Genomic DNA, 26,406 nt, shown 5'->3' with positions numbered 1-26,406 from the left:
CACAGAGAGGTGCAGAACAAAGACTGAATTAGTATGTGAGGACAAAACATTTCCCAAATTACCCGTAACCCACTCATAATGAACTGCAGCTTCATCATCCAGAAACCCGGCAGGGAAATTCACAGCTAATCTTGGGCATTTTTTGGGGGCTGTAGAGGACTCACCCCTGTCTTTAGCGCCACGTTTTCACCTTCCCCGTTGATGTCGTTATGAAGACCGTTCACAGCAGCAGTCACCATACTGTTGTCCTCATAACCACTCATAGGGTACATGTCCCCAAACTTACTGGACAATGGAGGCACTTCGTCATCATCGCTAATGCTACAACAAGAGAGAAATGAGAAGTCAGGAAGAAGAAGAGACTATTTATCGAAATATCAGTTCCACTTTAATAGCACTTATTTTTATGTTAACGCTAAGATTGGGGAAAATACTAATAGATGACTTACAAAGTGTTGGTGTCTCCTTCAGGCAGAATGAGTCTCGGATGCTGCTGGATGGTGATGGGAGAACTGGAGTTGGAGCCGGATGCTGAACTGCCGGAAGAGAGGCTAGGAGGGTGCACCCCTGCCAAGAAGTCCCGGGGAGGATCCCCTTGCATGGGTAGTTTGATGTGGAGGTCTTCAGCGATAGGAGAGTCCATTATGCCACACGTTAGGATGTGAGAGAGGCTACAGTCGTCACATGTGCACCTGTTGAAAAAAAGTTGAGACAAAATTTATATTGTGATACTGATTACAGGACTCTCTCAGTAAAGTTCTTACATGAAGTATTTTAAAAAGACAATTCCCATACAGTCAAATGAGTTAAGTGGCTTTTTTAATGGCGGAAAATGGTCTTCAATACATCACATGTTGACATCTCGCTCTCCCATCTTTAAATAGGTTCTATAGCAAAGTGACAAAAGTCTTGAGCCACACCAGTGACATGACCCTCACCTCATGTCACTGCTGATTTTCAGACCACCTCTTGTGTAATTTGGCATACCTCAGCCTTGGCTCCCCATTTCTCCCTTCCTTAAGAATGGCTTCTTGATAGCCACCCTTCCACCAACATCATTTCTAACCAGGCTACAGTAAACAATAAATGGTTACAGTGTCAGATCTTTGCTGGATTGGTTTCTACTCCGTAAGGACATGACTTTCAGACGCTTTTCATCTGCATTTTTTTCCCTCTCAAAATTTCTCAGGACACCCTACACAGCATGTAGAGATGTGCCATGTTTTCAGCTAATAGCGCTTTGTTTTTGCAAAGACACCAGTTTAGACCTTCAAACTGTTATCTTATCATTTTTAATAGAAATCGCATTATGTGTAGACAACACTGTTTCATCCTTTGAGTTCTTATGCTGGAATGATTCATAGGTCAGTGTTAGGTGGCTAACAGAAAGAAAAGAAACCTCTGAAAATGGTCAGGTACAAGGACTGCACTGAAAAAGCCTGAAAAAGACTTAAACTATTGCACGAGCCCACAAAAAAAAAAGAAAATAAATTCTGGCTCCTTGGAAGCAAAATATAAAGAAATTGCTCAAGACTTTTGCACATAATAATAATAATAATAATAATAATAATAATAATAATAATAATAATACCAGCAAGTAGAGGGGGGTTCATTTAATTTCTTCACAACTAAACATAACCAGTCTGTTCACTTATTTTATACATGTTATCCTTTTTTTTTCCCCCTGTGAAGATAATTTGAATTATTTCTGAAATTCACTGGACTAAGAGTAACGTAATCCCAGGCCAGACGGGGACAAGCCACTGAATCCTGACAGCTCACCTTCTTCTGTAATTGCAGTTTGGACAGTCTGGAATACTCAGACGAGATGACAGCATTCTCATTGTGTCTGTGAAGTTGTTATCTCCGGTGGGGGATTTCTTACTGTTGGGTAACTACAAAAAAACAAAAACAGAAACCATTACAGCGCTTTGAAGGACACAACTGTAAAACTCCATTGTAAAATGACAGCGTCATAATCATGTGCCGTACCTGTTCTTCTATAAACCTTCTTTGCTTAAAGAATTCCCAGTCCTCTTTCAGCATTCCCTGCTTTGTCTTTAAAGTCTGGAAACAGGCAGATAGTAAGAATCAACAAAGACTTTAGAAGCTTCACAAATCAAAGACTGAAAAAAAATATCTAAACAGTCACACAGAGTTTTCATTTTACTTACATTTTTGCTAATTAAAGACTTGTGTGGCTCTGTTCTTTGGTTGGTAATATTCTGACCCTCCACCTTAAAAAGCATCTACAAAAGAAACATGTTACACAATTTATTATTCTCTGTACTGAACATGAGCGTTACACAAGACATTCTTTTACTGCCCTGCGTACCTGTTCATCCACATAGTCATCAATCCTCTTCTCACAATCCTGCCACTGAGCGGCCACTGAAGCCATCTCCTGCTGCAGTTGCTGGTAGCTCTCTAATAACGTCCTGTACGTATCTTCACTGTATGAATCATGGGAAGCTGTGCCATGCCTGTGGAAAGAAAACAAAAGCAAAAAAAAACAAATAGGGATTAGGGATAAGCCTGCTGGCTTATGGCTCAGTACTGTGGAAGCTTGTTCAAAGGCAGCATCTGAGAAGGTAATGTGCAATTTGGGTCTTTATTAGCAATCAAATCATCACGATGAGCGTCTAGTCATAGAGTCTTCCTTTAAATAGAAGTGACGTCTTACCTAAGCTGTGCAATGAGTGCCGGTAAACTGCTGTGTAAGATCGGTTCGGAGAAAACCAGATTCTCGAAAAGGTGTTTGTTGTGCAGCTCCCAGGTCACCTGAAATTTCTGGAGGTGCTCATTTTCCTGGGGAAGAGCAAAAAAAAAAAAGGAAATAAAATAAAAGTTAAGAATGCGATGAATATGTCAAACGTGTTATTGTATGTGGGGGAACAACACTCGGACGAACCAGGGTGAGCAGGAAGCTGCTGATGGTTCGTGCAGCTTGACAGAGGGCGTTGTATTCCTCCAGCAAAAGTGAGATGAACTGGTGGGCTTGAGGAGGACCTTGGGCTGCAGCTATGGTCCCAGGTGGTCCCGTGTTCTTGGAACCTGCAGAAAGGTGCTTCAATAGACGCACTTTCATTTCCAAGACGTATTCCCGAGCCTGCTGCTCCAACCGCTGGTAGAGCTGATAGGGATCCTTTTCACAGAGTCTGCGGGAGAAAAACAATGAACATAATGTGGGAAAAGAAAAAAAATTCCCCATCTATTGATGCTACCAGCACGTAAAGCTCTTCTTTCTCTTGTAACACTGTCTGTACAGTTTAAAATCTCCCAATGTGAGTCACATAGTTTCCTCAATTACATCATATTAAGTAATCCAATAGGCTTTTTACGGGCCTGTGGACTTGTTCAAATACACTGGAAAAACAAACAAAAAAACCCAAAACAAAACAAGGCAGCAGTTTCAGTTTGTTGACATCAGCGCAAAGGCTCCCACGCCTCTGGTTGTTTTCAGAGAAGCTCCCTGTTAACAGGGACCTCTAGTGGCCAAACACACCCCTGAAAGCCCCTGAAAGAAAGACCTGAGAAAGAGAGGCAGGATTTCTGGTCGTGGTCATACCTGTCCACCAGCTCCTTCATGCCCTCCTTGTCTCTCTCTAGAGGCTGGTCGTGGTCATCTGCAAGTGGCGTTCCCGTCTGTCTGTAGATGTAGCGCACCAGGTAGCGAAGCTCCGACCAGTGGTTCTGCAGCTGCTGCGACTCCCTCTCCGACTCGGCAGAGATCTCCCTGTAATTCCCACAAATTCATTAAGAATCAGTGAAAAAAACAAAACAAAAACAAAAACGCAAGGAATCAAAGAGTCAACCTGAACTGACCGCCTCTCGTTGCAAGCTTCGCAGCTGCACACTGTATCAGCAGGCATCGGCGTGGTGAGGTCCGGGGCAGGAAGCATGGGTAGAGTAGGCGCAGCAGTGGTCAGTCTGTCCCCTGTGGCTGCCTCCTGGCCCAAGTTTCCATTACCCACAGGCATGTGCAAAAGAAAGTCCTGACTCTGTAGGCATTATGAAGGAAAACAAAGACATCACAATAAGGCATTGAACAAATCCAGAAACATTTTTATTAGTTTACTGTGATGCTGATCATTTTTCAGGAGCCGATGGTGACACTGGGCATGTCGCACGGCTGTCCAGAAAGCTGAAAATAATGTGCTAACATATAATATGAATGTCAATCACTTCTCTGTATTTAAGAGCATTTTTAATCATTTCAGTTGATTCCTCTTCAGTCTCTTCAGCTGTGGCTTGTCATAAAATAATCTCTGATCATCTCATGGATCTGGCTCTGGACACTGTGACAGCTACAAGGCCCTGAAAATGACTGCTCTGATATGTCCAGCACCACATGACGCTCAGCCTATTTACGTTTATAACGTGTTGGACAGTAACTACAACTGGGATGAGCACACAGTGCAGTCTTTTTTTATTTAGAGAAAAGTTACAGTTACAATTGACAAGCATCAGGGCCGAGATCAGCAAACCACTGTGAGAACTGACTTATAATGTCACACCATCATTCACTCATCACCAGAAAAAGCACAGCATGGGGCAGACTAGATAGAGAATATATGTGCAAATTTTCTTTTCTGCAGCTATTTCAAAATAAAAGCTCTCCAGTTGCTTGGGCCCCTTGACTACAGGACCATAATGCTGTGAGTCAGCAGAGCACGCCCCTGCAGTTAGGATGCATTTAACAATACATTTAAGAGGAAGCCAAACCCAAGACCACCATCCAAGGCTAACGCACCAACAACTAAGAAAACATAGGACTGAGCTCCAAAAAACAGACGTTTGGGAGTTTTCAAAAGCAACTCAGACTGAGACTTTGGATGAAGAACAAAAATGTAGGCGCAATCTTACCACCTGCCTACAAATAAAAAGCAAAATTTCTTTTAGAATTTGCAAGAACGGAAACAAAGTCGAGTCGCTGCCTTTGTAAATTTGTCTGTACAAAAGTGCTTTTATTAATTACAACTAATAATCACTCCTACACACATTCAACCAGGAAAATAAAAAGTCACTTTGTATTATAGGGGGAGGAAAAAAAAAAAAACCCACTGATTTCAAATCACAAGATTTTTCCACAGGCAGTCGGTCATAAAGAAGCTCTTTATATACAGAGTAACTGGAGCGCACACTCAAACACACGTCATCTTACAACACAGGCCTGAGAGGATATTTTCAGTCACACTTGGGTGTGCAGAGGAGAAAGAAAGAAAACTAATTAAGACGACAACAGCAACACTGCCACTTATTTTCTTAATTAATCATTAGGAGTATTAAATGTGACTACGTGTTAAAATAAAGACTTAAATCATTATGATTTTTATAATTAGTTCCTTCATTTTTAGATACAGATGCAGCTAATGCCATAATCACAACTACATTTTTATGTACCATTTATTATATATCAAAAGCATTTCATCCACTGAGATACTTTTTGTTTAATTAATGTACCTGAAAAATTGAAAAAGTGCACATTTCAAGCTGAAGCTTCTAGAAGTCGCTACCTCGTTGAATCAATTCAAGCTTGTGCAATCGTATTATTCTGCTTCCATCATTACGTTCTTACAGCAGCAGCTGCTGCTCACGGTGGCTGCATCTGTTTCAGCCGTTCTGGCACAGAACCAGCAGTGCCAGGTGAACGCAGGAGCTGCATCATCCACTGAAAGACCGCAGCTGTGCACGTTAAACTGCAGATATGTGGCATCCGTGTTGAGCCAGAAAACCGACTGAACGGCGGAATCGAGCAAAGGCTTGACACGCAGCACTCTCTCTCCATGCACAAACTCTTTATAACTTTAATTCTCTTCACACTCATGTGACTTACCCCTAAAGACTGCTCTAGAGTAGTATGTCGGTCCTCCTTCTCCACTGTGCGCCTGCAGTCAGAGCACACCCACAGAGGCAGCTGTAGAGCACTGGGAGTCTTGGCAGGCTGTGCCGTACCGTTCTGGCCTGAGATGCTTGCCTCTGAAGGCACGACAGTGTCTTTACGCTCACATCGACACAAGAGGCAGCGATCACCAGCAGTGTAGGGCGCTCGCTGGTTCAGGCCAAATGTGAATGGGGTCTGTGGTGGGAAAGAAAAATATATTAGTTTACATGAAGTCACTGTGTTTGATTAAAATCCCCTAGATAGAAATGCAGTGGCTGTTGTCATTTATTACTTAAGGGAATAAATAAAAGCAGGTTATTTTTTCTTCTAATAATAATAATAATACAGATGTTATTTTAGAGGAAAACTCAAGTTTGTGATCACTTGAACTGCTAACCAATCTAACATTCACAACCCAATGTACTCCAGGTACAACAGCTGTTTGAACAGGCCCGCTGTACTTCATTAAATCACAGGAACTTTAACACAGAGTCCTTTCAGTGCGTGAACCACAGAGGGGCACAAACACGTAATTAGAAGCTAGAGGCTTCAATTAATGATATACACACTGACTGCTTGTGACGGTGGGTGGGATGGCTATGGGATTTTAAGAAGAAGGTTGACTTCCATCTATTTCAGCTACATTTTAAACGTGTACTCCTGGAGACTGTGACTCAGTGAGTACTCTGGGTTAGAGCGGGGCAGCTTTACACTTAACGGAATATCAGCATCTATCCAAACATGATATGGCCTCCTAGTACAGCTATGGTATGAATTTCAGAATCCTATGTTTCCTCCTTCTTAAATTATCACATTCTCAAACTCAGGTGTCGATATTGTAAATTCTTTTTTTTTTTTTAAATTAGTGTCAGAAAGTAGCTGAACATTGTGTGACACATGTTAGTTAATCATTTACTCATTTGCGTTGTATCCAACTGCTCCTAATCAGTGTGTAGTGTTTCACACAACAAACAGGAGAGTTGTAAAGTGCCCTCTGTTGGACAAACTATGCAACGCCAACTCTCATAACATAGTTGAAAGGCATTTCTCACCCTTCTTCCTTACCTTTTTAATTTCCATTTATATATTATTTATCCATGTATTATTATTATTATTATTATTATTATAAAAGATCAGCGAAAAAAGCAAATATTTGCAGACAATATCTGCTCACTGATCAATCAGTTGGGTTCTCTATGATAAACAGTACATTTCATACATATATTTCCTCGTTCAAGTTCATGTTCGTGATGTGTGTTGTATGGATTTGAATTCTGAGGAATAACGTCATTAGTAATCAGGAAAAAAAAAAGGCAGTTATCAACACTTAAACCCTACTGTTAAAAAAATAAAAAATACAAATGCTGGAGCATCTGAATGTATGAATAACTGAGGCAAGTCCTACCGAATATGAATAAGTTCCATACTTAAAAATGACTGAATTAACAGAAACACTGAATGTTTAAATCTTGAGTGGGTTTCCACCATTTAGCATACACACAGTTCTATTGTCAAGGTGTGTATTATTCTGGTAAACTGGACATGTCTTTGAGCGACAAAGGTTCTGTATCATTGAGTGGATTCAGAAACCCTTGACTGTACTTTACCTGAAGGACTCCAGAGAAGTCAGCATTCACCGGTCCTTCTGTAAACTGTGGTGTAACGCCGCTGTTCACTTTGACCTGATGGACACAAAACAGCTCATAGTTTACAATGAACTCATCCCTTTCTATTTATGCAAGTGATCAATTACACTAAGTGATGACACAGTTTCTATATTACACCTCAAAGCTTCTAATGTTTTCTGTATTATTTTCTGGGTTTTATATTCGACTGCATATATATTTATACTGATAAACCTCTCATAGGTTCACACCAGTACACACTGCATACACAGAAAACCTATAAACAAAAGTGCCCAAAAATGATGTACGCACATTTAAGGAGTCAACTCAGAAAAATTATAGCAAAACATAATCTCTATCTAGCCATGCACAGACTGGCAGAAAAGGAGTCGTAACTGATCATTTAGACTAAAGGATTAAATTCAAGCAGTTTCATGTTATGTAAACTTAAACGACAAATTACTGTTGCTGCTGCAGGCTGACACAAACCACCATGGTAGTAATCGGTGCTATGAGAAAAACAAGCTGGCTATCTGTGCATGTACTGTTAAGCATTAGTAATAACTGACATTTAAAAATAAAAATGAATGCTGCAGTAAAACATGCACATAAACATATTGTAAATGACCTGAACAACTAGGAATCCAGTTTATATCAAGGCTCTCTTCTTTTTAGTAACTGCTATACTGTCACCTTGCACTATATAGTATATAAACACGTACTAGACAGTGTATGCTTACTTTATGGATGACTAAAGTAAGGTGTTTAGTGCTAACAGCATTGGTTTTTCTTTCTCTGTGTTTCTCTCACACACTGAGATAGAGCGAGGCTGAGTCACTGAGATAGGTGCAGATAGACTGGTATTACTTTGAGGAATTAATTTTTAATTTAATTACCGTTGTCTTGACAGTTTTTCAAGCTAACACTAGCTCCTGCACTATGACTCACAGGTGTTTCTCCTGTTTAGCATAGGCCTGACTGAATGACCGGTCTTTGTTTAAGCTTCATGATATTTTGTGTACAAAAAGAGTAGACAAAACAGCAGTGGCTCCAAGTAGTCACATTTGGTTTTCCATAATGGTTTAGCCAAGAAATTTCTTATATCATTTACCTTATTAGCGCAGCAGTGAATTAACAAAGTTAAAATGAATAAAGTTACGATGAAATAAATGAAGCTTGGTATGACTAGGGGTATTTTTCTTTATTTTCAGCGATATTGTTGTTACCATGAATTCTTCTGCCCACTTGTAGCGGAAAATCTGATACTGTAACATCACTAATCCCAAACAAACAACACACACACACACACACACACACACACACTTTCTACGTGAGAGACCAGAATAACTACAAAAGCACAATAAACGTACACAGAAGCACAGACAGGACATAGTTCCCTTCGATGCAGAATACAAAACACTCAAGTGTTATTTACGCGACCCATTAAGCTAACCAACATCTCCGATCTTGTAAATAAGCTTGCTAACCATCTTAAGATTTCACTGTTAAGTTTCACTATCGTGGTATTGAAGTATACGGGCTCATTAGGCTAACGTGGAGGAGGTAGTCGAGTACTTTAGCTGGTCCTCTGGAAAATATGACCAAGTTAAACTCAAACCTTTACAGACTAGAGAAATAGAGAGAGAGAGAGAAAAAACGACGGAAACTCGGAATTTAAAAACGCAAAAACAGTGATGAGATTGTTAGTGCTCTTGACTGTTAGCATAAGCTAGCATCAGTGTTTACCTAGGTGATAGCAGCTTTTGAGCCACCTACGTTAATCTTAATGTTATTCCCGAATAACTTTGATTCGAGCAGCCCAATCTATACCTGTGCTAGCCATACACAGAGAAGAATATTAGATCAACCAACTGCTTGATTGTGTCTAAATCGTTGTCGATACACCTACGACCTCTTAACTTAAGCTAACGATGGTAGTGTTAGGATTTCGCCAAGACTTTAGTAAGTTAGCCTGACGTTTAAGACAGTGTGTTATATTACACTGGGGACTGTTTAACTGCTGGCGATTATTTCACAAAGAATAAACAACTATTATTAGCTGTGATTAAGCCGGTTAACTACCAGCTACGTTGCACTTGTTAGTTAGCTAGCTAGCTGCCTTCCTCGCATCAGTCTCGGGCCCAAATCAGATGTGTCGTTGATAACGCTCCAAGCTGCTCGCCCCCGTTTTGACATCCAGTAGTGTGACACTCTTACCTCGTCGTTTATGCCCGTGATGGATCCTATATTCCCGCTGCCTGCACTGCCAGGTGTCAAAAAGCCGACGACAGAGGCAGGTGCTGCTGTTCCCTCACAGCCCAGGGCCGAAGCAACCCCGGCCTTGCCACCGCTGGTATTGCAGACAGCACTGCAGCTACTGCCACCGCCCCGCTTGTTCTTCCTGCGTTTAGCCCCCCGTTTAGCATCGGTTGGACTCATTTTTCCCAATAAAAGAAGCGAGACAACTTGCCGTCCAGACTTAGCAGAGTCTCAAGTGGAATGCCTGTTGCAATCACTCGCGTATAAATCCTGGATAGCAGTATAGAGACTCTCAAAACGGCAGACACTCAGTTCCATCAAAGTGCAAGCCGACTTCATATATTCCAATATGGCCTCTGACTGGACTGCCTCAACCAGGGCTCAGATCGCGTCGAAACGTAAATGTGCGTCCTCACCCAGGCGCTCATGGGAAATTGAGTTTGCCATAGGAAATCACTTTCTAAGCAGATAACAGGGAGAAAGTTGTAGTTAGCGGAGATAAACACTGACGTTGAATGCTTTACAAACATATCGGTCTTCTTCTTATCTTATCCTTTTGCCTTAGATTATATGTCTCTACTCGGATCTAAAATAGATAATAAACGTATTACAAGCACCCGACACAAACTGCAAACAACACATTTTAACAGCAGGGGGAGAGCGCATCCCGCAAATGGTGTAGTTTGCTTCAGCTGACAGCAGAGGCCCAGCAGAGTGGAACAGTCTTTCCGGGCAGTCAAACAGCGAGTCTGGCGTCTTTGCCGAGAGCGAAAGACAGCCGATGATAAACTGCTAGTACATCTATATGCACCGTCTGCGTTAACAGCCCTTTGCGCTAAAACATCCAGTGCGGCCCGGTGCTGAGGATTTCAATAAGCATCTACAACGGCTAACGGGGCACAGCTAAAACAGTTAGCCGCATCCGCACACAGGTAACGTGAACTAAAGTTTTCTTCTTCCCTGTTTAATTGTTGCACGGATGTGCACATCCAGCGAAGCTTGAAGACACTGTCAACTTTAAGTGCTTTCATTGGAAGTTTTTCCTTAGCTGCCTGTAGGCTTGTTAGCTACTTAACGCTAGCTAACTACACGTCAACAGCTGCGATAGATTCACGTTAAGTCAAATTAGTGGGCAGCTCAGAGCTAACCGACTAGCGGGTAAAGCTAGGGAACGGTTTGGTTGATGCATACTTATCACTTTTATTATGTTGCAATCTCAATAAATGAAATGAATTAGCTGCATTATATATTTGGTCTGGCAAGTTTGTTTTTTTTAATCACTTGTGAACAGCCTTGCAGCAAGTCACGTGACTGCACTTCAACAGGTAACCTTGATAAACTCGACTCTGTTCCGGGTTGTACTAGCAGCATCCACGTCGATTTCCACAATGTCATAAAGGCTATAAACCTGACGCGGTTAACATTATGTGAAAGGTGCACTTTGTTTCCGGCAGAGAGCTGAAAATCTGGAAATTATCCAACAGTTCTCTAATGTGGGAGGTAGTTGCTCCAGTATCACAGGTGACAGCTAACAGCCTGTAGACGTACCTGTAGTTTTACAGGTACGCTTTAAAATGCAAGGTAAAATTCAATCGAAATTTACCTTAGAATAAATAATAAATAGAACTGTAAAATCCTGTTGTGAGTTCTGGTTAGGGATTGGATTACACAGCTGCTCCTGAGTGTAGTTTAAAAATGGTGTCTATATGTGAGCCACTTCACTTTCCTGTTGTGCAAGTGCTTTCATCAATAACAGAACCCCAGTTTGTGCCTCTCACATGCATTCGACTCAAAGTTCAAACATGGCCATTCGATAGACACATTAATGTGCTGGAACTGTAGGACATACACCACAATTACAATTGGTCTTTACATGTGCCTGATAGGCAGACTATTCAGAGGTCTGGACTGGGGCAGATAAGGAAGTATAGTACATGGATGTGCTGTAGGCGTGGCCCAGAGTATGTATTGTGCAGCCTCAAATCCCACTACTCGTTTAAACAATGTGAATTTAAACGATTCTTACTTTGTACAAAAACATGACTTTGTATAAAGTTAGGAAACCGTTATTGTGATTCCCTGGTGTCGTATTTAATAAAAAGTAATCACTCAGTGAGATACAGATACACAAAGATGACCATGAGAAGTCCTAAAATACCTTACAAGCAGCAGTTAACTAATTTCCCTTTGTTAGTAGGGGCACTATAAGCAGTCAGCCAGCTTCGTGGGACTTTTTCATACTTGCCTGTCTGTCTGTTTCCAGGTATGTCTGAAGTTAGTCTTGAGGCAGAGTCGGGGAAGACCTCATCCGAGGAGCCTCAGATGGATTGTGAGGAGGATGGCAAAGCAGAGGAGAGTTTGAGCAAGGAGTTAAAGCAGGAGAGCGTAGACAGCAGCAGTGTCAGGGAGGACGATGTGATGTACGACATTGACATTAACAGTGATGAAGAGAATGCAGAAAGCAGTAACAGGAAGGGACAGAAGCCGCATGATGAGGGCATTCAGAGCGAGACTTTGGCGTCTGGTCGTGTAGCCGATAGGGGACACGAGACGAAACGCAGCATTGAAACGGCTGAAACACCACAGGAAAGCGGAGATACTCACACTGAAACAAAGGTGACATTTACCTTCACTCTGAACAATCGACCTGTCCTGGCACTTCCTCTCTGCTCTCGCTCATGTTGCCATTTTATCCTTGATTTGCTGTTGCGGTGGCGGTATTCTTCCTATATAATCAGGTTAAATATTGTTGCGGAGCTTTATTAGAAGTAATCCAAAACAAGAAACTGCGTTATTGTGTAGAGTGATTGTGTTTGTTTCCCTCTTTTTACGTTTGCTTTGTTTCATCTTCCACTTGCTTTGCAGGAGTTACAAATTAGCTGGTTTTCTCTCTGTTGGTGGTGCGCTTGGTTTTCTCACTAGTTACCAAGTGTTGCTTTGTAATGTGTTTGAGGATCATCAAAGCCTCATGCACTCTGCTCTTTTGGCTTACAGCAAAGTGATTGCTAAGAAAAGAAATGAATTTCTGTTTATTACTTTGTATTATTGCAAATATACATGTGTTACAAAGTGCTGATTTGTCATGGTTATCCCCTGCTGGCTGGTAAGTATGAATCTATGCATATTTTGCCTTATTTAGATTAACTGTTAACTGAAGGTTAATGTGCGAATGACACAGTTTCCTCCACTTTTTTTGCTAAGTTGGGCATTCTTACATCTCTTGAGTTCTGCACATGCCGGTCACATGGTTGGCTAGAGAGATTTGGAGTCCTGACTGAACGTTCACAGGCAATCCCACATTTATTGTTTCTGGAATGTGACTCCTTAGGTTGTTGTTTTGTGTTCAGTTTCAGGCTCAGCGCCAGCATTGAATGTGGCATCCCAAGAATTTCATATCAGAAATTTTAATTGTTCTTCCCATTTTCCTTTAGTCACCCTGCATACTTTTGACGTAGACACATTTCAGGTTTTGCTTATTTATTTTTTTGGTGGTGGGGTGTTTTTGTTTGCAGTTTGAGCACAACATTGCGCAACGCTAATGTGTCACGTTCGTCTGTAGTTTGCAAGACGCCATTAGCTGACACAGCTAATTGGACAGTAAGCTTATTGTTATTATCCATCCCTCCCTCTTACATCATCTTGATCTGAATCCAGGTTACTGAACCGTAGGGAATGGCAACCTATGACATGCCATACCTTGTCCATTTGCACGCCTGACTCATTTGCAGCCAGTGGAATAACACTGTTAGCCAGTTTTTCTGCAGACTGTGGGTGTGATCATTTTTGCCTCAAGGCCCCTGATAATTTGTTGTTCTGTGAATCGTCTCTTTATGTTTTGTTTTGGGGGTTTTTGTTGGGATTTTTTGGATAAAAAGAGTCATTAATATGGATGCATGGACAGCTAGAATTTGCTGCTAAAAGCACCAATAACAGAACTAGTCAGCAAATTTATTTACACATGTTCTTGTTCTCTGTTTGTTATGGGAGATGTACCTTTTTCAGGCAAATGGTTTGAACCTGAGTGGAGCCAGTCTTACCTGCAGCTGGTAGTTGGATAAGCAGAGCAGTGCTTATCTGTGCTGCCTGCCTGCCTGCAGGTTTCCTATGGCCTTTAAGTATTAATGTGCCAATCACATGGTGCAGCCAGCAAAGCAGTGTCTTTATCGCCCATCCCATCCTGTTTTTAATGTGTTATACTGTGGATCAATAAGTGAAGCAGACGATTCTGTTTTTGATCAACTATTTTGATTTCCATTCACTCAAACACACTAAACTATTTTACATCAAGTGTTCCCCTTGAGACAAAATGTGATCAAAGCAAAATGCCAAATCTATGGCTTTGCAAAGTATTTGAAAATGGTATAAAGTGGTTTACACACCATAGCTGTTGTAAGTAAAAATGGCTCACTGCAGCTTCCAGTATATCTTATTTAGTTGCATTACAAGCTGCAGTCGAATTCACAAGTCATAATTAGAGCTGGAAGTTCTCACAGGTGATGGTATATGTTAGAGTGAAACCTGAGCCATGAAGTTCAGACAGTTGGCACTAGTCCTTTGGTTATGATTGTGTCAAAGCACAGACCTGAGGGCAGAAGGTGTGCAGAGGATGTTGGGTTCTATCATTCTCAAACAGAAGAAGTTTGGAAACACCAAGAGTCTTTGTAAAAACGGGTCAAAAGAAGTAATTATAGACAGAGGGCCTCAGTCGAACAGGTATCCAAGAATCCAGTCTAGTCTGTTTTGGTCCATTGTGAACGACGTTCGAATAGAGGGGGGAAAATGGTGCAGCAGTCACCGATCGAGCCTGCTGGGAGACGCATACCGGTAAGCAGATCTTAACAAGGAGAAGCAAAATCCTCTGTCCTGAGGAACCAAAGAGGGAAATATCTACCCACAATTCCTAAAGACGTGTGTGGAGAAAAACCTGACACTGACCACCACCTCATTATTACGACCCCTATGCTGAAACGTGGTGGTGGCGGCATCATGCTGTGGGAATACTTTGAAGCAACAGGCCCTTGCAGATGTATGCAGATAATGTAGTGCAAGCCTGGATTGAATTTATTTCTCAGGATCTCAGGCTGTGTTCAAAGTTTATATTTCATGAACACAATGCCCTGGTGAGAAAACACAGGAGTGGCTTTGGCTGTTGCGACCCAGCTAGAGTCCAGACCAGAATCTCTGAAGAGACCTGAAAATGGCTGTGTGTCCAAAAACACGTGCCAAGTTTGTAGGATGACTTTCAAATAGTGTTGAGGCTATAGTGGCTCCCAGATACCCTGTCATGGGATATTTCAGTGTTATATTTTTTGATAAATGTACCAAACATTCCCTTTCTTATTGTGAAGTATTGTGTGTGTGGGTTGATGAGAGGGAAAATGCTGTAGGGGTCAATATAAACTTACCGTTGTGTTCTCACAGTGAAACCACTCAGCCTGTTAAGACAGGAACCGGCTCCTCTTACCAGCTGATCTGGATACTACTTGCATTATTTAGAAAGGGGTCAAGATTCATAAATAAAATATCTTGCTCAAAGATGCAAATTCCCCTGTACTGATTATAAAAACACCTCACTTTAAATGCTTTTCCCCCCACACACTAACATTCACAGGCCTCATAAAAGCTTCCATACAGAATGTCATAGTGATTAGGTCAGTGTCCCAGTTTTCAGGTCCACAGTGATTAGGCCATAAAAAAGTACTAAAACTAGCACAGCTGTATCTTCATCCTCCAACTGCAGGCAGATTATTATAGCTTAAACCAAACTGATGTGGCCATAAACTGTCTCCACCCTGCGGTTTGCTCCGAGGTTGAGCTAAACAAGCCAATGTGTCACTGCATCATGATTAAGGCTACGATTTCTATTTTTCATGGCGAATAAAATGAGGACTGCCACATGATTATTGTGAGAATTGAGTTTTGTTCGATGCTTATTCCAGCTGGATAGGGTGAGCTAATGCTCACGTGGACATAGCCACAAAATTTGGGTATTGTCTGTTTAAGGCATTGCAGTGGCAGATATTAGGAGATGTGGAAGGCCACTGATGATGCATTCTATTCTGTGTAGCTTTAAGAAGTAATGTTGTGAAATAGGGGAGTGTGGAAAGCTGATGCCGGTTGTTGTTGCACAAAAACTTCATATCCTGATCGGTGCTGAAATCAATCAAAGCAACGATCTTAAATCTAATCGTAAATGAAATCTTTTCATCCTGTCTTGATAATCAGTGAAGAAAACTGTGAGAGGAGGATGGGTTGATCAGTGTCGTGGTGATGCAGCATGGTTTAGGTATGTTAATGTAGAATAGTCAAACTGACCATGTTAAGTATTTGTTGAGGTTAAATATTAAAAAAGCAGTTTAATAGTCAAATTGTTATTTATATGTCACTGAATGTGAACAAAAGTGCTTAAGTTACAGGAAAAACCCCCACTAAACTTCACTTGAAACTCTTACAACTATATAACCTGCAACAACTGCTGTGTTCTTGGATCTTGGCTATGAGTACATACAATCACAAAATGAACATGCTGTTGGCCATTTAGACTATAACGCACTTGGAAGATGTTTACTTAAAATTATAAATCCAGTGAGAAATAGGGGGATTTTTTTTTTCTTCCTATTGACTTCTGTATATTAAACTTATTTTCAACCAGATGATGAGTCGCCCCCTGCTGCCCATTTGAAGGACGCAGCTCCTCAGCACTAGCTTAATTTTAAGCCCTCGACGATGCCTCTCTTATTTACAGTCTATGATATCCAGTCTCCTCTTTTTTTCCTTGAGAAATAACCTGCTTCATTTAACCATCCTTATTGCAGGAGAGCACAATGGCCGAGGAGTCCCACAGAAGCACAGCGGCGGAGATCCCCGTCACCAGCAATGGAGAACTAGAGCAGAGCCCCGAGTCTGTATTCAGCAGGGTAAGAGATGAGCTTAGTTTCATTAAACCTTAAAAACTGTGCAAATATCTATGAAGAGTATGTGTCACAAAACAAGGGAAACTTGTATAAAGGGATGTATTTGCTATTTTTAACAACTGATATTTAGTTTGCCACGATTTCTAAAAAAGAGCATCAACTGTACACTTTGGAGCAGCTCTAAGTGGCAGATGTTTGAGGGTAAATTAATTTAAGGCAGTCAAGCAGTGATGTAATGGTACAGTAAAGAAAAGCACTTTCCACCAATCACATACAGACCCCAGACACATTTCTTTCTCATCAGTCTGAGAGTTGGCAGTGGTTCCAGCTGATTGCTCCTTATAGCTCACAGTCACACTGCCAAGTCTGTTCAGCTCACAGACAGTATAAAACATGGACATAGCTACCGTCATGTCACCTGCGGTTCTCTGAAGTTCTGTTTTGAAACCTCAAACGAGTGTTTTCTCAGTTACCGTCTTGGTCGCGAGACATCAGATGTGACGAGATGGGGCGGGTCTGGCAGTGAAACCACTTCGTCATTGGCTAATAACTTATGATTGACAAGCCCATGAGCGAGCAGAAAATACCCCAGCTAATCTTCTTTTTCACATATAATATGACCAAGTTTAACAATTTTATTTTTTTTTAGTCAGTGTGACACAAGAATGAGTGACTAACGAGTGAGTTCAGTAACAAAGTGTTTCGAGTTTGGGAAAGAGAGCCATTTTCCCATAGACTTCTATAGGACTGGAAGTCTTTTTGCAACCACAGCTATCGCCATCTGGTGGTCTTCAGATAGAGTGCAAGTTTTTAAGCACTTCAACGTTGGCCTTTTTCCAGTCAGACAGCTGTGTTCAGATTTTTTTTTTTTTTTTAAACTGTCTATGGTGTAACCACAAGCATGTGTGGAACTTTAAAATGTTTAATCCTGATAAAATAACTTGCTGAGGCAGGAACTGATAAATTACCGGAAGGTTCTTACCTGGTTTCATCTGACTTGATTTAACTTGAATGTGAATGGAGGAATGAAATAAATATTCTTATATTACTTATTCGTAAAATGATAAAAACGTTTGATACATGTGTTCCATGCCACTTGAATCCTGCTGTGATAAATCAATGTAGAGCCTGCAGCGTCTACACAAGTGGCCAAGTCCTTTGTTAGTGTGTGACAAGTATTAAGCGGGATAGCCAGATATCTGGGGAGGTGCATGTCAGGTCGCACCATATGGCTTCATATACCTATAGTGTAGATCAGGGGTCTCCAGCTCCAGTCTTCGAGAGCTACTGTCCTTGACAGCTGAATCAAATGGTTGAATTACCTCTTCAGCATGCCATCAAGTTTGGCAAAGTCCTGGTAATGAGCCATTCACTTGATTCAGGTCTGCTGGAACAAGGATGCATCTAAAAGCTGCAGCACAGTAGCTCTTGAGGATTGGAGCTGGAGACTTGTGGTGTAGATGGTGATAGTCATGGAGGGAGTGGTCCTTTTGATTGGCTCTCGCTTTAGGAAGGCCTCAATATGTGTAATGGTGACAGGAAAACCATAACGCTCCATGTTTGTTTGTTTGTTTGTTTGTTTGTTTGTTTTTTTTTTTTTTTTATGGTCATGGTTGCTGGTGACCACATGGTCATAACTCTCCTGAACTTAAACACAACGATTCAGTGCTGAACGAGATGAATTGATCCTAGGCACGGCTGTTCGAGCTTTCTTGAGTGTGAGGTTAATTTGTTAGGAGTGGTGAATGTTTCACAAATTGTTGCGTGCCACCCTGTGTGTCTGCACTGTTAGTGGGCAAAAATATATTACATTAAAACTTTAGATGGTATAAAAGATTTAAACAGCTTGATAAACCACAGTGGAGGTTTTCTCTCTTCTCGACCATAGCTGTATTTCAAAAGTGACTCATAAATTTAGCTTCACTAAATCAGTTGTTAATGTGCGCACCCATAAGACCTTCTTCTGATTAAGCCTTTGGGGACACCCACCAATCATCTGTAGCTTCCACGCAAAGACTTCCTGTTCTGCTTGCTTGTCAGGAAGGCAACTAAAAGATGCTTAGAGAGAGCTAAACTGTTATCAGGGGATAACTGTAGGTTTCAGACTACAGAAGGAAGCTTCCAGTCCCTAAGAAATCAAGTCCAGATATGTTTTTATGTTTGTGTCTGTCAGGTCTACTTAAACTATTTTATCTTTGTTTTGTTTCCTCCCGTAGGACTCTTATCCCAGTGGCCCAGGGGCCATAAACCTTTCAGAGACTTGTGTCACATCAAGCAACTTTGCCTCAACCATGGAGGGCATCATTGAATCAGGACCATACAAAGGTGAGCCGTACTCTCCCCAGTTTTACGCCTGTTGCTTTGTGGACCGTTTCCTCACTATTCAGAGGTTTTATGAAGCAGCATCTCTGTCAGTGTGTTGTCAGGCTTTGTCAGCTTGTTACATTATTGGATTTTATTTGCAACATTCTGAGTTTACAAACCACCCATCTGTCCATGTTCCCACTGCCCCACTTTTGTTTTTGTTTTTTTTAAATCTCTCTGAAATATAAAAGGTAGAAATTTGAATTTCTAAAGCTGGACATCTAATTGAATTTAATGAGTTTGCTGTGATCTTCACATCGTATCGCCCCGTCTGCGTTTTATCATCATGTCCTTGTTACAAATGCAAATAAAAATCTCCCCATAGTGCGTAGAGCTGCTAGAGCCCATTCACTGCCATGTTGCCATGGCTATTTTCCATGTTATTTACACTGGCTGAGGTAGGCTTTTGTTCACAAGCACGTGAGCTTGGGGGGGGGGGGCACAGGAAATAAACACCAGTGAGAAAGTCCCCCTTATACTTGTGCTGGAAAAAAGGTAACGCACTAATGATAACTCTATCTCCCAGGGTCAGCAAGCCTGCCCGCATCTCCCGTGTCACCTGTAGCTCCCAGCTCGGCTGTTGCCAGCCGCCTGGCGCGCTCTTCCAGCGATAGTCAGGCTGAGAAAGGTACCTCGAAGCGATGGTGTATGAATCAGATGAAGCAACACCATTTTCTACGCAAAATTAACCACAATCTACTTTACCGCCTTTGGTTCTCACCAGGTCCTTACCTGCTCTTTATTCCTACAGGCTGTGCTTCGTTGCAAATCAAACCTTTCCTCTCCCTTCCTGTTTGTTGGCTCTTCAAACTTTGCCTTTGCATAAGACCGGGCTAACATAAGTAGTGTTATGCTTTGCACTGGCAATCGGTGAGCATTTAAATACCCTTTAGAGTCCTTTTACTGAGGTCTACATGTCAGAATGTCTAGATTTAACTTCTTGATACCTTTACATTTGCTTGGCTTGGAGAAAAAAACTGCCTGCAAATTTAATCTCAGTGGGTTTTCCTGCATGCAGCCTTTGTCCTCGCGTAATGTGGCACCCGGCATGTCTTTATGGAGCCTCAAAGCTGCCATCATGTTTTTGAAAGGCGGTCAGATGAGAGAAAATGGAATAAATCAAAACGTTCTTCACTGCTTTGACATTTGATTTTAAAACTATCACTTAAAGCTACTGTAGCTGACCTTTTTTTTTTTACCTTCAGATGATGACCACCTTCTACAGTTTCATCAGCTCTGGAGCTCCGTATCTTTCAGCATTTCTCTAGACCCAAAACAAAATGAAGCTCCTGTCATTTACAATATTTTAATGCTGTAGAGTTAATTTCAGCTGGGCTGTTCATAGATATCACTTTGCTAAGTGAATAACTTTCAACTCTCCAGGCTCGATGACAGCACAGCCAAAGAGCGGAGCGGTGGTGCTTTCAGAAGACTTAAAGAATCCAGCGATGGAAAAACTGGACTTAGTGAGGAAGTGGAGCATCAACACATATAAAGTAAACCTCTCTTTAATTGATTTATTATTATGTCCTTTTTCTAACCTCCTGCTTCTTCTTCTTCCATTTGTAAACTGGGATGTTAGGAGAGTGATCGACATTCTGTCACTTTAGACGTTATTGTGACTCCACTCTTAAGTAGAAACTCCCAGCTGTCCCTGTTCTTATGTTTAAATTTCTGTTTCTCTATTATTTGCTTGTTTTGTTTCAACAATCCTCCTGTCCTCCACAGTGTACCCGGCAGATCCTGTCAGAAAAGCTGGGTCGCGGCTCGCGGACCGTGGACCTGGAGCTAGAGGCCCAAATCGAAGTCCTCCGTGACAACAAGAGAAAGTACCAGCATGTGATCAAGCTGGCTCAGATGCTGGCCAGTCAGCTCTCCCAGATCATGCAGACACAGAGGCAGCTGGGAGATGCCTTCGCCGACCTCAGCCTCAAGACACCGGAACTCCACGTGAGTCCCCATAAAATCTGAAAACCGCCAGACTGGATTTAATACAGTTTAAAAAAAAAAAAAAATCCTACAGAAGCTATTGGCTTGTGATCCGTCTGAGGGCTCTGAGCTTTCTTTGGGTTTTTGAGGTATGTCAAACATGAAGCCAAAATTTTCAGTGTCGTGAAGGTGGTTCTGCTTCAGTGTGTCTAGATCACCATAGCAGCTCATGCTCAACATATAACCTTGTCCAGAGGTTATGAGTTTAATTTTAAAGATGCTTTCAGTACACAAGCAGATTGGTTTTGCGTGTGTGATTTTAATTAATTTGTTTTTTTTTAAATGAATATCTGCTATGAGTGAGATATAGATCATCTAGAGCCATATTTTACTGACATCACAATAAGTCCTTCTGTGACGTTACAGCAGCACAACCTGTCTATGTTGCATTGGCGCTGTAATTTGCATGTCTTCAGTGAGGCAGGAAAGCCATTAATATGTTTTTCTGCTTGCTCCTCCTATCCTGCTGCGTCTGTTTTGTATTGTTGAATCTGCAGCTTATAAAACACTGATCAGAAAACTTGATCGGCAAGATTGGATCCCATTTCACTTTGATCTGGTCTCTTTCAGAACGCTATGGGACAGCGTCAGACCTGATATGAACTGAGTAGCCTTTAATTTTCATGCCATTTTTTTGTATGAAGTTTGAAGCTCTGATGATTAGAGATCCAGTTAGAAGTAAACAGTAGCAGTGGGCAGTAAAGGTTTTCTGCAGCAGTACTGTTGCTTTCTTGAAATATTTATTTATTCATTCATTCATTTATTTATTTTCTATAGACCTTGATCAGCCATTATCCTCTTATGTCCTTTTGTGCAGAAGTACAAAAACACATCAAATGTCCGCTGCATTAGAGACTAAGTTAACAAAGAGGCAAGGCAAGTTTATTTGTATAGCACAATTCAACAACAAGGTGATTCAAAGTGCTTTACAGAGACATTAGAAACAAGCATGATTGCATGATGCAATAAAAAGCATGATTTAAAATTGAATAAAACAAGCAAATTAACTAACTAATTAACAAACAAACAAACAACAGTATATAAAATCAAAACAGATAAAATCAGAACAGTAGATAAAATCAGTAGTTAAAGTGTAAGTTTTGAAATTTAAGCTTAAAGTGTGGATTTGGTGCTTTATTCAAATGCAACTGAGAACAGGTGAGTCTTCAACCTGGATTTAAATAAACTGAGTGTTTCAGCTGATCTGAGGCTTTCTGGGAGTTTGTTCCAAATATAAGGAGCATAAAAGCTGAATGCAGCTTCTCCGTGTCTGGTTCTGACTCTGGGAACTGATAAAAGACCGGATCCAGATGACCTGAGGGATCTGGATGGTTCATACTGGGTCAGGAGGTCATTGATGTATTTTGGTCCTAAACCATTCAGAGCTTTATAGACCAGCATCAGAACTTTAAAGTCTATCCTCTGACGGTCAGGCAGCCAGTGTAAGGACCTCAGAGCTGGACTGATGTGGTCCACTTTTTTGGTCTTAGTGAGGACTCGAGCAGCAGAGTTCTGAATGAGCTGTAGTTGTCTGACTGATTTTTTAGGTAGACCTGTAAAGATGCTGTTACAGTAATCAAGCCTACTAAAGATGAATGCATGGACTAGTTTTTCCAGGTCCTGTTGAGACATCAGATCTTTTATCCTTGATATATTCTTGAGGTGATAGTAAGCTGACTTTGTTATTGTCTTAATGTGTTTTTCTAAGTTTAGGTCTGCATCCATCACTACACCCAAATTTCTCGCCTGGTTTGTGGTTTTTAGGTGTATAGATTGAAGTTCTCTGGTGACCTGTAATCGTTTTTCTTTGGCGCCAAAGACTATTACTTCAGTTTTGTTTTTGTTTAGCTGGAGAAAATTGTGGCACAACCAGTCATTGATTTCCTCAATGCATTTACCAAGAGCCTGCACAGGGCCTCGGTCTCCTGGTGACATTGTGATATATATTTGTGTGTCATCTGCATAGCTGTGATAGTTTATTTTGTTGTTGTTTATAATCTGTGCCAGTGGGAGCATGTAGATGTTAAACAGAAGGGGTCCCAAGATGGAACCTTGGGGAACTCCACATGTGATACTTGTCTGCTCAGATGTGAAGTTACCTATTGATACAAAGTATTTCCTGTTTTCTAAGTATGTTTTGAACCAGTTTAGTACAGTTCCTGAAAGACCTGTCCAGTTCTCCAGTCGTTTGAGTAATATGTTGTGGTCAACTGTATCAAATGCTGCACTGAGATCCAGTAAAACTAGGACTGACATTTTTCCACTGTCTGTATTCAGACATATGTCATTAAACACTTTGGTCAGAGCGGTTTCAGTGCTGTGGTTCTGTCTAAAACCTGACTGGAAGGCATCGTAGCAATTATTCTGTTTTAAGAAGTAACTGAGCTGTTGAGAAACTGCTTTTTCAATGATCTTACTTAAAAACGGGAGATTTGAGATCGGCCTGTAGTTGTTCATTTGTGTCTTGTCAAGATTGTCCTTTTTCAGTATAGGTTTGATTACAGCAGTTTTTAGTGATTCTGGAAACACACCTGATAATAAAGAAAAGTTGACGATCTGTAACAGGTCTGACTCTAAAGTCTTTGAGACCTTTTTGAAAAGAGGTTGAAGAGAGGTTTTATTCTTTTAGGTCATATTTGTTGTTTTACTTTCTAGTATTTAGAGGAATCTTATGTGACAGCATGCACACATTAGTTAACCTCCTAAGACCCAAACTCTTCCACGGCATGCATTTTTAGTTTCTCTTCGATATTTGGGCATATTGGGACCAGATGAAAGTAAAAACAAAGAATTACCAGGGTTTTTTTTTGGGGGGGTTTTTTTAAACCTATATTTTTGTTTCTAAGAAAAATGAGAGCCACATGTGAGGATATTTGTTTAAAATTTCGACAGAACAGTAGCAGTATAATGTCCTCATAAGTGGATATCAGGTGCTTGTAGAGCAAAATTGAGTATTTTGGTCTAAATAACCCAAAATGTGATGTCCAAATATGTGGATGCCAGGTCCTAGGACATAGGTGTCAAACTCTGGCCCGCGGGCCAAATTTGGGCAGCCTAATTACATTTGGCCCGCGAAGCCATACCAAATTACTATTAGAGCTGGCCTACTGGTATTATACAGCTAATATATATATTGTTTAGTATTAAGTTTTGCTTGTTCCATATTCAGGTTTTCAGCAAAACGTGTTTGAGTCCATAAGAAAAGATTCATTCTTATATCTGGAGGAATAAATATATTTCAATAAATATTAACATTATCCCGCGACTTTGTTCCAGTTTTGAATTTTGGCCCACTGTGTATTTGAGTTTGACACCCCTGTCCTGGGAGGTTAAGAGTTGTCCACCATTATTAGATGTGATACACTGGTTGCTAGGGAACAATGTGTATTCCCTCGACTGAAACCAGTGCTTCTTTTTTCAGGTTGCTTTCAGTCACTGGTTGAAATCGGTAGCAAAGAAGTTGGTTGTTTGCCAGCAGTTTGCCACAGCTGAATTTAGCTTTTACCCCTCAGCCCTAAAAGGCTGAGGGTTATTGCCGCACCGCCGCGTGGGCGGCGTGGAAACCTAAGTTGGTGAATGCGTGAAGCTTGTTGTATTTAGTTATGGTGGTGATAATTCATCTTTAGAGGCTGCAGTTTGGGGTCATTTGAAAAAAGTGAAATCAGAGCTCTTTATTGCATTGTGTAATGCTGAACTTTAATTAAGTTAATTGAACTTTCACGATGCCTTAAGTCTGCATTTTTCAAAATAAGTTTGTGTGTTAGTCAATTAAATTTGTGGAAGGTCACAGCTTAAACCCGTGTGTTTAAATTTTAATTTGGTGCAATAAACACAAATAATTGTGCCTGTTCTTTTCAGGAGGAGTTTGGATACAACGCTGAAACCCAAAAGCTGTTGTCCAAAAACGGAGAGACGCTGCTGGCTGCCATCAACTTCTTCATCTCCAGTGTGAACACGCTCGTGGACAAAACAATCGAAGACACCATGATCAATATCAAACAGTATGAAGCTGCAAGGTAATGTGCACACAGGCTTAGTTCTACTTCTGCACCAAACAGACTTTTATTTAATTGTGAGACACAAGGCTTTGGCTGGATGCCCACGGAAACGTCTTTCTCTAAAGTTCAGACATATAAGTTGTTGTGTTTAATTTGATGAATTACCATTTTAATTAAATTGGACAGTTTTAATTGTGGACAAATTGAGTTGTGTTTAAGCTGCTGCCGGAGATTCAGGTTGTTGAGGTTGCGGAAAAACAGACTCAAGGACAGCTTTTACATCAGGGCAATATTTAATAATAAATTTACGATGCACTAATGTAAAACTTTTTTTTTTTTTTTTGTACAAAAATTATTGTTGATTCAGTTGACGCAGTTTGCGTTTTTCTGATGTGGTTTATATATTTAAACACTCCTAGGGTTGAGTATGATGCATACCGTACAGATCTGGAGGAGCTGAATCTGGGGCCGCGTGACGCCAACACCGTGCCGAAGATCGAGGTGTCTCAGCAGCAGTTCCAGACCTACCGCGAGAAATACGAGAGGATGCGAAACGACGTCTCCGTTAAGCTGAAGTTCCTGGAGGAGAACAAGGTTGGTTAGGTGCTAGCTCGCTCTACATATCACTGCCCACGTGTTAACTTTCAGCTAATTGTGTCGCTTTTTTGCTCCTGTTGTCTCAGGTGAAAGTTCTGCATAATCAGCTCATCCTGTTCCACAATGCCATCGCTGCATACTATGCTGGAAATCAACAGCAGCTGGAACAGACACTCAAGCAGTTCCACATCAAGTTGAAAATGCCAGGCGAGGACAGTCCATCTTGGCTGGAAGAGCACTAATCATTCCTTTTCGGCTCCATTTGACAGGACATGTCAAATTTACAGAGAAACTACAGGAGCTTTCTTCCCTCTTTAATGCTATTCTCGCTGCTTTTCGAACTTTGAGAACTGTAAATGAAAATAATGCAAAAACGAAAAAAAAAAAAACCTCCCACATTCCATTTGTCTTTGTTAAATCGTTTTCCTCCTTCTTGGTTATTTCACATCATTGAAACACGCACTTTTGCACTGTTTGACAGATGTGTCAAACAGATGTTGCTGCAGTAAACGCGTTTGGAAACTCTACATGGCCTTTTGTATTCCAGCGTATGATTGTTGTATCCCAGCACAGTGGACATGTTGGCTTTGTAAAGTGGGGCAGCTATGGGATCAAAACAACTGCCGTTTTACTCACATTCTTTATACTGCTCTTATCAGCCGATGAATGCTTTGCAAAAGATAAGCAGGAAGCTTTTTTTTTTTTTTTTTTAAATGCAAATCCTTTAATGAATTGATCAATTTTACTCACAAACTCTGATTAAAGTGGTAGTTTGA

The 26,406-nt window shown here is 41.0% G+C and overlaps 2 protein-coding genes across 5 annotated transcripts in view; one reads left to right on the top strand and one right to left on the bottom strand.

The window, feature by feature from the left end:
• Positions 1 to 10,814, bottom strand: part of fam193a (family with sequence similarity 193 member A) — a 17,968-nt gene extending 7,154 nt beyond the window's left edge. For both annotated transcript variants that reach the window (XM_086295257.1, XM_086295258.1), the window contains exons 1-13: positions 9,727 to 10,814; positions 7,492 to 7,566; positions 5,837 to 6,079; positions 3,826 to 4,001; positions 3,569 to 3,736; positions 2,912 to 3,158; positions 2,684 to 2,808; positions 2,336 to 2,483; positions 2,175 to 2,249; positions 1,993 to 2,067; positions 1,783 to 1,895; positions 450 to 692; positions 165 to 321 (exon numbers count right to left, since the gene is read on the bottom strand). In XM_086295257.1, the coding sequence (XP_086151383.1) occupies positions 165 to 321; positions 450 to 692; positions 1,783 to 1,895; positions 1,993 to 2,067; positions 2,175 to 2,249; positions 2,336 to 2,483; positions 2,684 to 2,808; positions 2,912 to 3,158; positions 3,569 to 3,736; positions 3,826 to 4,001; positions 5,837 to 6,079; positions 7,492 to 7,566; positions 9,727 to 9,948 (2,067 nt within the window). In that variant the 5' untranslated portion in view covers positions 9,949 to 10,814. The remainder of the gene's footprint in view (positions 1 to 164; positions 322 to 449; positions 693 to 1,782; positions 1,896 to 1,992; positions 2,068 to 2,174; positions 2,250 to 2,335; positions 2,484 to 2,683; positions 2,809 to 2,911; positions 3,159 to 3,568; positions 3,737 to 3,825; positions 4,002 to 5,836; positions 6,080 to 7,491; positions 7,567 to 9,726) is intronic.
• arfip1 (ADP-ribosylation factor interacting protein 1 (arfaptin 1)) lies at positions 10,292 to 26,406 on the top strand. 3 transcript variants are annotated; one of them, XM_086295259.1, is made up of 10 exons: positions 10,292 to 10,700; positions 12,032 to 12,384; positions 16,584 to 16,685; positions 18,899 to 19,007; positions 19,573 to 19,674; positions 20,430 to 20,542; positions 20,775 to 20,996; positions 24,894 to 25,051; positions 25,453 to 25,627; positions 25,717 to 26,406. In XM_086295259.1, exons 2-10 carry the CDS (start codon positions 12,034 to 12,036, stop codon positions 25,870 to 25,872), a joined length of 1,488 nt encoding a protein of 495 aa, XP_086151385.1. In that variant the 5' UTR covers positions 10,292 to 10,700; positions 12,032 to 12,033; the 3' UTR covers positions 25,873 to 26,406. The 3 variants fall into 3 exon arrangements, with proteins under 3 accessions (XP_086151385.1, XP_086151386.1, XP_086151387.1); XM_086295260.1 differs by lacking the exon at positions 19,573 to 19,674 and having other exon boundaries at positions 10,299 to 10,700; XM_086295261.1 differs by lacking the exon at positions 12,032 to 12,384 and having other exon boundaries at positions 10,305 to 10,700.

This window comes from Aulonocara sp. 'chitande type north' Nkhata Bay, linkage group LG6 (genome assembly GCF_057382095.1).
Source record: "Aulonocara sp. 'chitande type north' Nkhata Bay isolate Kocher_YH1m ecotype deep benthic linkage group LG6, A_spYH_male_GT1.1, whole genome shotgun sequence".
NCBI lineage: Eukaryota > Metazoa > Chordata > Actinopteri > Cichliformes > Cichlidae > Aulonocara > Aulonocara sp. 'chitande type north' Nkhata Bay.
Note: the sequence above shows the minus strand (reverse complement) of the source record. Positions and strands in the feature narration are given on the sequence as shown.